Source organism: Macaca fascicularis, chromosome 16 (assembly GCF_037993035.2).
Source record: "Macaca fascicularis isolate 582-1 chromosome 16, T2T-MFA8v1.1".
NCBI classification, from domain to species: Eukaryota; Metazoa; Chordata; class Mammalia; order Primates; family Cercopithecidae; genus Macaca; species Macaca fascicularis.
The window spans coordinates 47,524,191-47,537,102 of NC_088390.1; the positions used below are offsets into that span (position 1 = coordinate 47,524,191).

A 12,912-nucleotide genomic window follows, 5' to 3' on the forward strand; every position below is an offset into this window, starting at 1 on the left:
GCCTGGCGTGGTGGCTCGTGCCTCTAATCCTAGCACTTTGGGAGGCTGAGGTGAGCAGATTGCTTGAGACCAGGAGTTCGAGACTAGCCTCGGCAACATGGCGAAACGCTGTCCCTATCAAAAAAATACAAAATTGAACCAGGCATGGTGGTGTGCCAGAAGAGAAAGGAATATGCAAAGCAGGCTTGAAGACGGGTTAAATCAGAGCTTTTCATTCCACAAGAGAAATTTTAATGGGGTCAGAACATTGATCTTCTAATATTTGAAAGCCTGCTAACTAGGAGAGAGATAGCAAACTGTTTTGTTGTAGGAGGACCCACCCAGCTCTGACGGGTTAAAGCATCATGAATGCAAATTTGAACTCCAGAAAAGCAGAGCTGCCTCGTTCAGTCTGTGCCTTTCCCATGAGCAAGAGACTCCTAGGAGAGCCGGAGCCCATTAGGAAACCATGTGGGAACTTACTCACAGGTTCCTTATTTTTTTTGAGATGGAGTTTTGCTCTTGTTGCCCAGGCTGGAGTGCAATGATGTGATCTTGGCTCGCTGCAACCTCCGCACCCCGAGTTTAAGTGATTCTCCAGCCCCTCCTCCCGAGTAGCTGGGATTACAGGCACCTGCCACCATGCCTGGTTAATTTTTTGTATATTTAGTAGAGATGGCCAGTCTGGTCTCAAACTCCTGACCTCAAGTGATCCACTCTCTTTGGCCTCCCAAAGTGCTGGGATTATAGGCACGAGCCACTGAGCCCGGCCGGGAACCCACAGGTTTTTTGGATAGTCTCTGAATATCATGCAACTCTTTTATTTTTTATCCAAGAAAAAAAAATGTTTTTGACACAACGTCTTGCTGTGTTGCCCAGACTCGAGTGCAGTGGCAAGATCATAGCTCACTGCAGCTTCTAACTCCTGGGCTCAAGTGATCTTCCTGTCGCATGAGTCTCCCAAGTAGTTGGAACACAGGTGCCAGCCACCACACCTGTCTAATTTGGTTTGGTTTTGTTTTTTTAGAGATGGGATCTTGCTATGTTGCCTACACTGGTTTTGAACTGCTGGCCTCAGGCAATCTTCCTCCCTTGGCCATTCAAAGTGCTGGGATTACAAGCATGAGCCACTGTGCACAGTTGAGATTTTTCGATTTAGTCTTTTTGTACATGGGATATTTTATTCATAGAATCCATAAATGGTAGGGAAATTTCTGAGTTCAGAGCAATACATATGATACAAAACTTGATATACAGACTAGTTTCTTAGCCAAACTGGAGGGGCTGGCTTTAGGTAATCCATGGACTACCTGAAATTGGGGACACCATTGGAAACATGTGTGAGCTCAAGGGCAGTTTCCTATGATTTTCAGGCCTCAAAATGTCTCTTGGACTCAAAGATGCCTTAGGGCAGAGGACATATGTACCCCCAGTATAGAATCTCAGACAGTGAAAGTCAGTAAACATTCGGCAGAAAAGTGACAAATTGAGTGCTCTGATGTGACTTTTTCATCAAGTCAATGTTCTTGGGATCTCTTGTACATGATAATCTCACTCTTGTAAAGTTTCATAGTTTCTGCTTACCCTAGTTTTCTTTCCCACCCTGTTCCCTCTCCTACCAGACTGGTCTCTGAAATGGGCATGTACAGAGGAGACCCCAACATGCTTTGCGTGGAGAGGACACAGCCTCTGCTGGGACAGGGAACAGAGGGATGCGGAGACCCTGATGATGCTTTTGGACAGTGGTCTGAGGTTGGGACAGTGGCAGGAGGTACCATCCATTCACCCAGGATCTCCAGGACAAGAGATCAGCTTGGCAGTTACATGTGTTTTTCTTCAAACTGGTTGCCAGGTTGGAATGACCGATGACATCAGAGATTCCAACCTTCCTGATTGGAAGGACCGGCCTCCGTTGGCGCCTGGGAGCTCAGGTGGACAACAGCATCTTCTCAGAGCTGTTCTCCACTCCTGACTTCTCCTAGCCTCAATAATTGATAATACACTCTTCCGGGTCCTAGCAGAATCCAGAAGGCGGCTTTGGACAGAACAGAGACTAGGTTCCGTGGGTTGGGACAGATTTTGGAAAGATCATGACCAGTTGTCAACCGCACCCCCAGGATGAGGAGCAGAGCCCCCAGCTGAGCACCTCGGGGTACCCCCGCCAGGAGGTGGTAGATAATGAAGTGTCAGGACCATCAGGTGAGGTGACTGGAGGAAGAAGAGGTGGGATAGGGTTGACTAAGATGAAGGAAGGGGGCTGGGTGCAGTGGCTCACACCTGTAACCCCAACACTTTGGGAGGCTGAGGCGGGCGGATCACCTGAGGTCAGGAGTTCAAGACCAGCCTGGCCAACATGGTGAAACCTCATCTCTACTGAAAGTACAAAAATTAGCCAGGCGGTAGTGGTGCACGCCTGTAATCCCAGCCACTTGGGAGGCTGAGACAGGAGAATCGCTTGAGCCTGGGAGGAAGAGGTTGCAGTGACCCGAGATTGTGCTACTGCACTCCAGTCTGGGTGAGAGAGTTGGACACTGTCTCCAAAAAAGAAAGAAGGGTCAGAGGTCAGGAAGTCTCCACACACCTGAGGAGGGTGTGTGGGAAGAATGGAGAAATTCAGGCCAGGTGCAGTGGCTCACACCTGTAATCCCAGCACTTTGGGAGGCCCAAGGCAAGCGGATCACTTGAGGCCAGGAGTTTGAGAGCAGCCTGGCCAAAATGGTGAAACCCCGTCTCTACTAAAAGTACAAAAATGGGCATTATGGCAGGCACCTGTAATCCCAGCTACCTGAGAGGCTGAGGCAGGAGAATAACTGGACTCCGGGAGATAGATGTTGCAGTGAGCTGAGATTGCACCACTACACTCCAGCCTGGGTGACAAAGCAAGATTCTGTCTCAAAACAAAAAACACAACAAAACAAAAACAAAAAACAAAAAACAAAGGAGGGGCTCAGAGAGCCAGGGATCAGGGAAGGACATGAGGAAGTGTTCTGAGGACACAGAGTCGGAATAATGGGGAGGGGAAGGAGCAGGACATGGGGTTGAGCAGAGGAGAAAGTCAGAAAGATGCCTTGGAGAAGCTAACAGTCTCTGAGGCTGGGGAGGATGGAGAGTGGTTTGGGGTTTGGGGTCAGGGTCTAAGGTGATCAGTTGCAGAAGCATTACACGGTGGCCTGGTTTCTTCACTCAGCCTCTGGGGTAGATCCCAGCCCCCCATGTAGGTCCCTTTGCTGGAAAAGGAAGAGGGAGTGGTCGGACAAATCTGAGGAGTCATCGGAGGAGGAGCCAGAGAAGGAGCTCGCCCATGAGCCTGAGGAGACCTGGGTGGTGGAGACGCTGTGTGGGCTCAAGATGAAGCTGAAGTTGAAGCTGAAGCAACAGCTAGTGTCGTCCGTGCTCCCTGAGCACCACGAGGACTTCAACAGGCTGCTTGGTAGGAGGACACCCCAGAGAGCACCTCCAATCCTGTTCTTCTAAAAAAGAGGCAACTTCCAATAACCACACTTTTCTAATGGGAAAAATATGCCCCCAGTGGGTGAGCTCTCCATGCGGGAGGACTCAGAAGTGATCACTCATGAGGGACGCTTAGGAGATGATAGAGGATTAGGCTGGACTTGATAAAGGTTGGCGCTTGGGACAAGAAAGCTTGGTTTTGGGCTGGGCGCTGTGGCTCACGCCTGTAATCCCAGCACTTTGGGAGGCCGAGGTGGGCGGATTATAAGGTCAGGAGATCAAGACCATCCTGGCTAACATGGTGAAACCCAGTCTCCACTAAAAATACAAAAAATTAGCCGGGCATAGTGGCGGGTGCCTGTAGTCCCAGCTACTCGGGAGGCTGAGGCAGGAGAATGGCATGAACCCCGGAGGTGTTGCTTGCAGTGAGCCGAGATCGCATCACTGCACTCTAGCCTGGGTGACAGAGCGAGACTCCGTCTCAAAACAACAACAACAACAACAAAAAAAAAAAAAAAAAGAGAAAGTTTGGTTTTGGGCCAGGTGTGGTGGCTGATGCCTGAGATCCCAGCACACTGGGAGGCTGAGGCAAGAGGATTGCTTGAACTCAGGACTTTGAGGCTGCAGTGAGCTATGACTGCACCACTGCACTCCAGCCTGCATGACAGAGCAAAACCCTGTTTCAAAAGAAAACCAAAGTCCGGGTGCGGTAGCTCACGCCTGTAATCCCAGCACTTTGGGAGGCTGAGGCGGGTGGATCACCTGAGGTCAGTTGTTCGAGACCAGCCTGACCAATATACAGAAACCTCGTCAATACCAAAAATACAAAACTTAGCTGGGCGTGGTGGTGCACACCTGTATTCCCAGCTACTTGGGAGGCTGAGACAGGATAATCACTAGAACCCGGGAGGTGGAGGTTGCTTTGAGCCAAGATAGCACCACTGCACTCCAGTCTGAGGGAGAGATTGAGACCCTGTGGCAAAAAAAAAGAGAAAAGGACAGGTCCAGAAGTCAGGAAGGAGCACCTGAGGAGGTGTGTGGGAAGAATGGAGGGACTGAGGCAGGGTGCTGTAGCTCACACCTGTAATCCCAGTACTTTGGGAGGCCAAGGCAGGCAGATCACTTGAGGCCAGGAGTTAGAGACCAGCCTGGCCAACATGGCGAAACCCTGTCTCTACTAAAAGTACAAAAATGAGCTGGGCGTTATGACAAGCACCTGTAATCCCAACTACTTGGGAGGCTGAGGCAGGAGAGTCACTGGAACCTGGGAGACGGAGGTTGCAGTGAGAAGCCAGCAGTCTGTAAGGCTGGGGAGGATGAAGAGTGGTTTGGCGTTTTGGAGAGGGGAAGGTGCGGCTCATGGGGTTCAGCGAAGGAGAAAGACAGAAAGATGCCTTGGAGAAGCCAGCAGTCTGGGGGCTGGGGAGGATGGAGAGTGGTTTGGCATTTTGGGTCAGGCTCTAAGGTGATCAATTGCAGAAGCATTACACAGTGGCATGGTTTCTTTACTCAGCCCCTGGGGTAGATCCCAGTCCCCCGTGTAGGTCCCTTTGCTGGAAAAGGAAGAGGGAGTGGTCGGACGAATCTGAGGAGTCATCGGAGGAGGAGCCAGAGAAGGAGCTCGCCCCTGAGCCTGAGGAGACCTGGGCGGCGGAGACGCTGTGTGGGCTCAAGATGAAGCTGAAGCGACGGCGAGTGTCATGCGTGCTCCCTGAGCACCACGAGACTTTCAACAGGCTGCTTGGTAGGAGGACACCCCAGAGAGCACCTCCAGTCCTGATATTCTAAAAAAGAGGCAACTTCCAATAACCACACTTTTCCAATGGGAAAAATATGCCCCCAGTGGGTGAGCTCTCCATGCGGGAGGACTCAGAAGTGATCACTCATAAGGGACGCTTAGGAGACAATAGAAGATTAGGATTAGGTCAGCGCTTGGGATAAGAAATCTTGGTTTTGGGCCAAGTGCGGTGGCTCACGCCTGAGATCCCACCATGTTGGGAGGCTGAGGCAAGAGGATTGCTTGAACTCAGGACTTTTGAGGCTGCAGTGAGCTATGATGGCACCACTGCACTCCAGCCTGGGTGACAGAGCAAAACTCTGTCTCAAAAGAAAAAGCAAGGCCGGGTGCAGTAGCTCATACCTGTAATCCTAGCACTTTGGGAGGCCGAGGCTGGTGGATCACCTGAGGTCAGGAGTTAGAGACCAGCCTGACCAACATAGTAAAACCTGATCTCTACTAAAAATACAAAATTAGCTAGGCATGGTAGCACACGCTTGTAATCCCAGCTACTCAGGGGACTGAGATGGGAGAATCGCTTGAACCCGGGAGGCTGAGGTTGCAGTGAGCTGAGATCGTGCCACTGCGTTCCAGCCTGGCCCACAGAGCGAGACTCCAGCTCAAAAAAAAAAAACCAAAAAATAAATTTATAAAACAAAATCAAAAATCAAAGAAAGTGGCTTCAGCTGTGCCCTCTAAAACTTATTGTCTCTTGCTGACTTTTCTAAACCTAAGTGTCTCCATCCGTAGAGGGGGATACCTAGGCCATGGTCACACCCTGATGTGACTGTCTCATGAGGAAATGATGGGAATTCCTTTATGACTGTGCAGTGGTCCCTCTGTGTCTGCTGGGAGGGCGTTCTGGTTTATTGCCAGCTCTACATCCTGTAGATTCTCACACCCAAGGCCTCCTTCGGCCTCTTCTCAGGCGAGTCTCAGAGCAGGAGCCTCTCTCCCTTGCCCAGTGAAAGTCATTCTCCCCTCTCCCATCCACCTCACTTGTGGCAGCAATCCTGAGATTTCCCCCAGGGAGACACACTTCTCCTTGCTGCCCTGCTGCTCCCACAGAAACCCTGTCCTGCTTCTCATGCTGACATCTGCTCTCTAATCACAGAGGATCCTGTCGTTAAAAGATTCCTGGCCTGGGACAAAGATCTGAGGGTGTCCGACAAGGTAAGGTTGTTCTCCACAGAACTGTGTTCCTGCTTCAGTGCACTGCCGGGGGGAGGGCGCAGCTTCCAAACCCACAGTTCCTCTCCTCTCTCCCTCCAGCACTTCCCACCAGATGCTCCCACAGTCTTTTTCTTTTCTTTTTGTGAGATAGTCTCGCTCTGTTGCCCTGGCTGGAGGCAGTGTCTCAAACTTGGCTCACTGCAGCAGACGCCTCCTAGGTTCAAGGCATTCTCCTGCCTCAGTCTTCCAAGCAGCTGGGATTACAATTAACCATGGCTGGCTAATTTTTGTGTTTTTAGTAGAGACGAGGTTTTGCCATGTTGACCTGGTTGGTCTTGAACACCTGACCTCAGGTGTTCCGCTCGCCTTGGCCTCCCAAAATGCTGGGATTACAGAAGTGAGCCACTGTGCCCCTCCAGCTCCCACAGTCTTGAGTCTTGGTGCCCACTTTTTTTTTTTTTTTTTTTTTTGAGACAGTATCCAGCTGTGTTCCCCAGGATGGAGTAGAGTGGCATGATCGCAGCTCACTGCAGCCTCTAATTCCTGGGCTCATGCAATCCTCCTGCCTCAGCCTCCTGAGTAGCTGGGAGTACAGGCACATGCCATCATGCTTGAATAATTTTATACAAATGGTCTTGCTAAGTTGCCCAGGTTGTTCTCGAACTGTTGGGCTCATGTGATCCTCCTGTCTCAGCCTCTCAAACTACTGGGATCACAGGCTTGAGCTGCCACTCCCAGCTATTCTTGGTCTTTTTTTTTTATTTTGAGACGGAGTCTCACTCTGTCGCCCAGGCTGGAGTGCAGTGGCGCAATCTCTGCTCACTGCAAGCTCTGCCTCCCGGGTTCACGCCATTCTCCTGCCTCAACCTCCCCAGCAGCTGGGACTATAGGCGCCCGCCACCACGCCTGGCTAATTTTTTGTGTTTTTAGTAGAGACGGGGTTTCACTGCGTAAGCCAAGATGGTCGAGATCTCCTGACCTTGTGATCCACCCGCCTCGGCCTCCCAAAGTGCTGGGATTACAGGCGTGAGCCACTGCGCCCCGCTATTCTTGGTCTTTTTATGATTTGTCAGCATCTCCCTCAGGACACTGCTGGTCTCTTGCCGAGTGAATGAGTGGCCCCTGCCTCTCCTACAGGTCGTTTGGCAGTCAGGCCGCACCCTGAAGCTCCTGGCCCCTCTACTCTCAGCTCTTTGAGACAGTTCTCTGCCTGGCACACAAAAGACCCTCCTGACACCAGCCGACCTAGACACACCCGTTAAAAGATCCCATTGGAGCCCACCATCCTGGGAGCATCACCGACATCCCTTCCTCCGGTGATGGGAGGAATACTCCTCCACCCTGCAATTTCCACATGAGCACAGTCATGCCAACACTGAGGTCCCTTCTCTGATGGGCAGCCCCTCCCCACACCCCCATTCCACTATCTCCATGATCGTCCTCTCTCAAGATGTGACCTCTCCCTCTCTCTGTTTCTTTCTCTCCACCAGTATCTCCTGGCTATGGTCATAGCATATTTTAGCCGTGCTGGCCTCTTCTCCTGGCAATACCAACGCATTCATTTCTTCCTGGCTCTGTGAGTGGTTTGCTTCCTCCTATCCGTCAATATCCAATGCCCTGGGACAGCAGGGAAAGTGGGATTCCAGCCTTTCATTTATTCTTTCACCTATTTGTCCTCTTTACTCTGTGTACAGAAAAAAGAGGATTATACTATCTTGTTCTTAGACTGTTGTTTCTAAAAAGAAACTCAGCCTGGACGCGGTGGCTCATGCCTGTAATCCCAGCACTTTGGGAGGCTGAGGCAAACGGATCACTTGAGGTCAGGAGTTCAATACTAGCCTGGCCAACATGGCAAAACCCCATCTCTACTAAAAATAGAAAAATTAGCTGGGCATGGTGGTGTGCACCTGTAATCCAAGCTACTTGGGAGGCTGAGGCAAGAGAACCCCTTGAACCCAGGAGGCAGAGGTTGCAGTGAGCTAAGATTGAGCCACTGCACTCCAGCCTGGGCAATAGAGCGAGACTTTTTCTCAAAAAAAAAAAAAGAAAGCCAAAAAAACAAATTCCAATGCCAGTGTACAAATAAAAGAATAAAACAAAAGGAACCATCAACCGCTAAGGGGAGAAGAAAAGGAGCAGAGGAGTGGACACGACGCTCCCCCCAGCAAGCAGACGTTTCTGGTTCTTCTCTCTCTCTCCTTCCATCAACTGCAAATGCCATCGACCTCCTCGAGGTTCCCATGACAGAGGCCACAGTTCAGGTCCCTCTTGCATCACTCTAATCCACTGTCAAATGCTCCCTGCTGGGGTCTCCTGGAGTCTCTCTCCAAGCCTTGGGGCTTCCTAGTGCAGCCTGAGCATCTTTCCAAAGCACAACGCCCTCACTGCCCACCTGAACAACTTCCTTAGCTGATGTCTTTCAAAATCGAGGCCGGGGTCCACAGTGCAAATTCCACCCTCTCTACAATCTCTACAACCAAACTGGCTCGCCATCTTGGTGTTTCCTGGCGTGGCTTCACCGCTCCTTCCAAATGCCCTCTACTCGACTTTGCATTTGTGTTTTCTGTCTGGGTGTTCCACACCCATGTGGTTCTGAAGTGAAGGACCCATTCCTTAAAGTCAGTTCACCCCATGGCCTCTGTGATGCCTTCCTTCATCTTCCAACTTTTGCATGCTCGTAGCTCTCCAGTTACATCCTATTACCATGTGACATTGGGATTAGGTCATCTGCCCTGATTACTCCCAGTCCCATTAGACTAGATGCCTGTAGAAGGCAGGGTTTGGCAAAATATCAATGTATTCAATTTATTTTACTTTTTTAGACAGACTTGCTCTGTCCCCCAAGCTGGAGTGCAGTGGTGAGATCATAGCTCACTGCAGCCTCCATATCCTGTACTCAAGTGATCCTACCACCTCAGCCTCCAGATTAGCTTTGACCACAGGGCTGTGCCACCACACCTGGACAGTTATTTATTTATTTATTTATTTATTGATACAGAGACTTGCTCTGCCTCTTAGGCTAGAATGGAGTGGCCCAATCTTGGCTCACTGTAACCTCCTCCTCCTGGGTTCATGTAATTCTTGTGCCTCAGCCTTTTGAGTAGCTAGGACTAAAGGGTGCCTGTGCCACCACACCAGGCTGATTTTTGTATTTTTAGTAGGGATGGGGTTTCACCGTGTTGACCAGGCTGGTGTCGCTGGTGTTGAACTCCTGGCCTCAAGCGATCCACCTGGTTCAGCCTCCCAAAGTGCTGGGATTACAGGCATGAGTCACCACGTCCAGCGTGTTTTTTACATTTTTTATAGAGATGAGGGTCTTGCTATGTTGCCCAGGTTCATCTCAAACTCCTGGCCTCAAATGATCCTGCTTCAGCCTCCCAATGTGCTGAGATTCCAGGAGTAGGCCACCACTCTTGGCCACCAGTTGGGTTTTTGTCTCCATCCTGAAGGAGTGGGAGATGCCCTTCAGCAGGTCTCTGTCCATCAGGGCCCTCCTGAGGAAGGCATAGCTCTGCAGGGTGGGTGCCAGTCCTGAGCTGAGGGCAGTCCCCTGCCCTCCTCTCTGGGAAGCTGACCTTGGCTGGAGGTCTCTCCTGGTGGTGCCCCTGAGCAGCAACCTGATTTCTGTCCCCAGCTACCTGGCCAATGACATGGAGGAGGACAACGAGGCCTCCAAACGAAACATCTTCTACTTCCTGTATGGGAAGAACCGATCCCAGATACCCTTGTTCCATAAGCTTCGGTTCCAGTTCTTCTGTTCCATGCGCTGCAGGGCTTGGGTTTCCCTGGAGGAGTTGGAGGAGGTGGGTGGGGCGTGGGGAGGTGGAGGAGGTAGGGAGGAATCGGGTGGGCTGGAGGCTGGAAGCGGGGGGAGGGGTATCCTGGGGAGTCCCCATCTTCTTAAGGGGCATTTGTTTTTCCAGATCCAGGCTTATGACCCAGAGCACTGGGTGTGGGCACGAGATCGCGCCCGCCTTTCCTAGAGCACCAGGGACCATGGAGGCCTGAGGTCATCGGCCTGAGGGAAGGTACATCTGCATCCTTCAGGGTAAAGGCAGAATATTGGGGTCTATTTCGGAAATCCAAGGAACCCAATTGCTTGATCCGGCTTCGAGCCTGGGCAACATGGCGAGATTCCCTCTCCACAAAAATACAAAAATTAGTCAGGCGATGTGGGAGGATCACTGGAGCCTGGGAGGTCGGGGCTGCACGGAGCCCTGATCCTGCCACTGCACTCCAGCCCAGGCAACAGAGTGAGACCCTGACTCAAAAATAATCATAAATACTGAGTTTGGGGAGGTTCATTATGATTGACGCACTTGAGTTACCGATTTGGGTCGAGGGTTCAGTGAAGCTTTGGTTTACATCTTACGCAGCTAACCACGGTGAGCAGAGCATGAGACTTCATTATGAGGAGGTAGGATTATGGATTAGGCTTCTGGACTCGGGGTTCGTGATGTTGTCACATTAGAAATGGATCTAGCGTGGTTACAAGTTTAGCTCTTAAGTGACACAAAAGGCCCCAGCTGTGATGAAGTCCAAAGCCACACTCTCTGAGGGTGCCCGACTCCCTGGGGAGACCCACCCAAAGTCCTTGCTATGAAGCAGATCACTGGGACTGACCTTGGGTGTATTAAATGAGTTTTGGAATCAGGGTCACCTAAGTGTGAGTTTCACAGTTGAACACAATGGTTCAGAAGCAGGCTACAGAATGAAGGACAGATGATAAAACTGGATTTCTCAATGGCTCTGAATTCTTGTTAGACTTGACGTGGGACGTGAATAACCTTCCTGTCTAGAGAGCTGCCTCCTTGAAGTGTGACATCCTCTCTCTCACTTCCAGAACACCGGGCCCAGGGGAGATGCGGATTTTCTTTTTTTTTTTTTTTTGAGAGGGAGTCTCGCTCTGTCGCCCAGGCTGGAGTGCAGTGGCGCCATCTCGGCTCACTGCAAGCTCCGCCTCCCGGGTTCACGCCATTCTCCTGCCTCAGCCTCCCGAGTAGCTGGGACTACAGGCGCCCACAACCGCGCCCGGCTAATTTTTTGTATTTTTAGTAGAGACGGGGTTTCACCGTGGTCTCGATCTCCTGACCTTGTGATCCGCCCGCCTCGGCCTCCCAAAGTGCTGGGATTACAGGCGTGAGCCACCGCGCCCGGCTGAGATGCGGATTTTCAGCAGGAACTTTATTCCAATGCTAATGGCAGACACCAGGAAGGAGGAGAGGAGCCATTTGTGCAGATCATCTAGAAGAACCTGGACTGTTCTAGATGGAGCTGAATAGAGTGATCACCGTTGTCCTCCTAAGACAAAGCGGGTACTTCTAGGAATCCACAGAGAACAGTGAGAAACCAGGGGTGTTCCTGGTTCCACCCCGTCCTGCAGCACCACCTCTCTTTTTTTATATTGCTGAATTCCAACCTCCCCGGGGCGGAACCTGGAGGTCTTGTTTCCTATGGACTTGGTTGCCACAGTCCAGGAGCATTTGAAGGCACAGTGCAGACGCTCAGATTGGCACAGAATTCTTTGTAAAATATGAGTGCCATAGACTGTAACAGATAGCTTCATGCACACTATGCATTTATTGGTTTGTTTGGAAAATGTTGTCCATCGAATTATTAATAGGTTTATTTCAAATAGTTTGGAAATTGTACTTTTGAAAATATGCTGTTCCTGTAGATTTTTTGATGAGAGTTATAGCTGTTATATATATATAATTTTCTTTTCATTTTAAGAGAGAATCCTTTTTATCCTAAATCTTTTATTATCTTTAAATTGTTTTCTGTATTATTACATGTGCCTCTAAAGCAAGTATACTTTTTAATCTAGGATACTTACATAATAATCCCTTCTATTTATAGCTATTGGTAGTTCTCCTAAGTTCCTGTCACAGAAATTTTTATTTGCTGTTTAGATTTGTGACTGAATTGTGAGAATTCAGTTGTGATTTTTAACATGTCTTAGATATATACTAACATGTCTAATATATACTATATATTTTATTGGTTTATTTTGAAAAAGATGGGCATAGAATTATTACATTTATTTTAAATATTTTGAAAATACTGATATTTTTGAATAGACACTGTTCCTATAAAGTTGTGAGATGGGTGTTATAGTTGCTATATATACATAAATATAATTTTGTTTTCCTTTTTAAGAGAGGATTCTTTTTATCCTAAAGCTTTTATCTTTAAATCTTTGTATCTGTTACTACATGTGCTGCTGAAGGGAGCACTCTTTTTATCTATGATACTTAATATATCTATTACACTTACAGCTACATGATAGTTCCTCTAAATTCTTATAAAAATAAATTTTTATTTGATGTTTACTGTATGTTTTTGAAATGTGAGAAATCAGATGTAATTTTTTACCTTGTATTGGCATGTCTGTATGTTACTTTAAAGAGGATGTGTGTTTTAAAGGAGGACATGAGCTGTGTGTTTTCAAGAGAACAATGCAGTGCGTCTCTTGGGGAAATGTAATAAAGATGAAGTTTTCTCACCTTCACAGTGAGTGTGATCATATTGGT

The 12,912-nt window shown here is 49.3% G+C and overlaps 2 protein-coding genes across 4 annotated transcripts in view; one reads left to right on the forward strand and one right to left on the reverse strand.

Moving 5' to 3' along the window:
• PRR11 (proline rich 11) overlaps window positions 1-12,912 on the reverse strand; it is an 89,709-nt gene that overhangs the window by 15,475 nt on the left and 61,322 nt on the right. The window lies entirely within an intron of this gene.
• Window positions 1,621-10,482, forward strand: LOC123569491 (putative speedy protein-like protein 3). The gene is given in 10 exon segments (XM_065532548.1): window positions 1,621-1,731; window positions 1,832-1,890; window positions 2,001-2,056; window positions 2,059-2,178; window positions 3,167-3,409; window positions 4,943-5,173; window positions 6,321-6,379; window positions 7,870-7,955; window positions 10,014-10,182; window positions 10,303-10,482. Coding segments are annotated over 10 exon segments (1,194 nt in total). The 3' UTR covers window positions 10,363-10,482.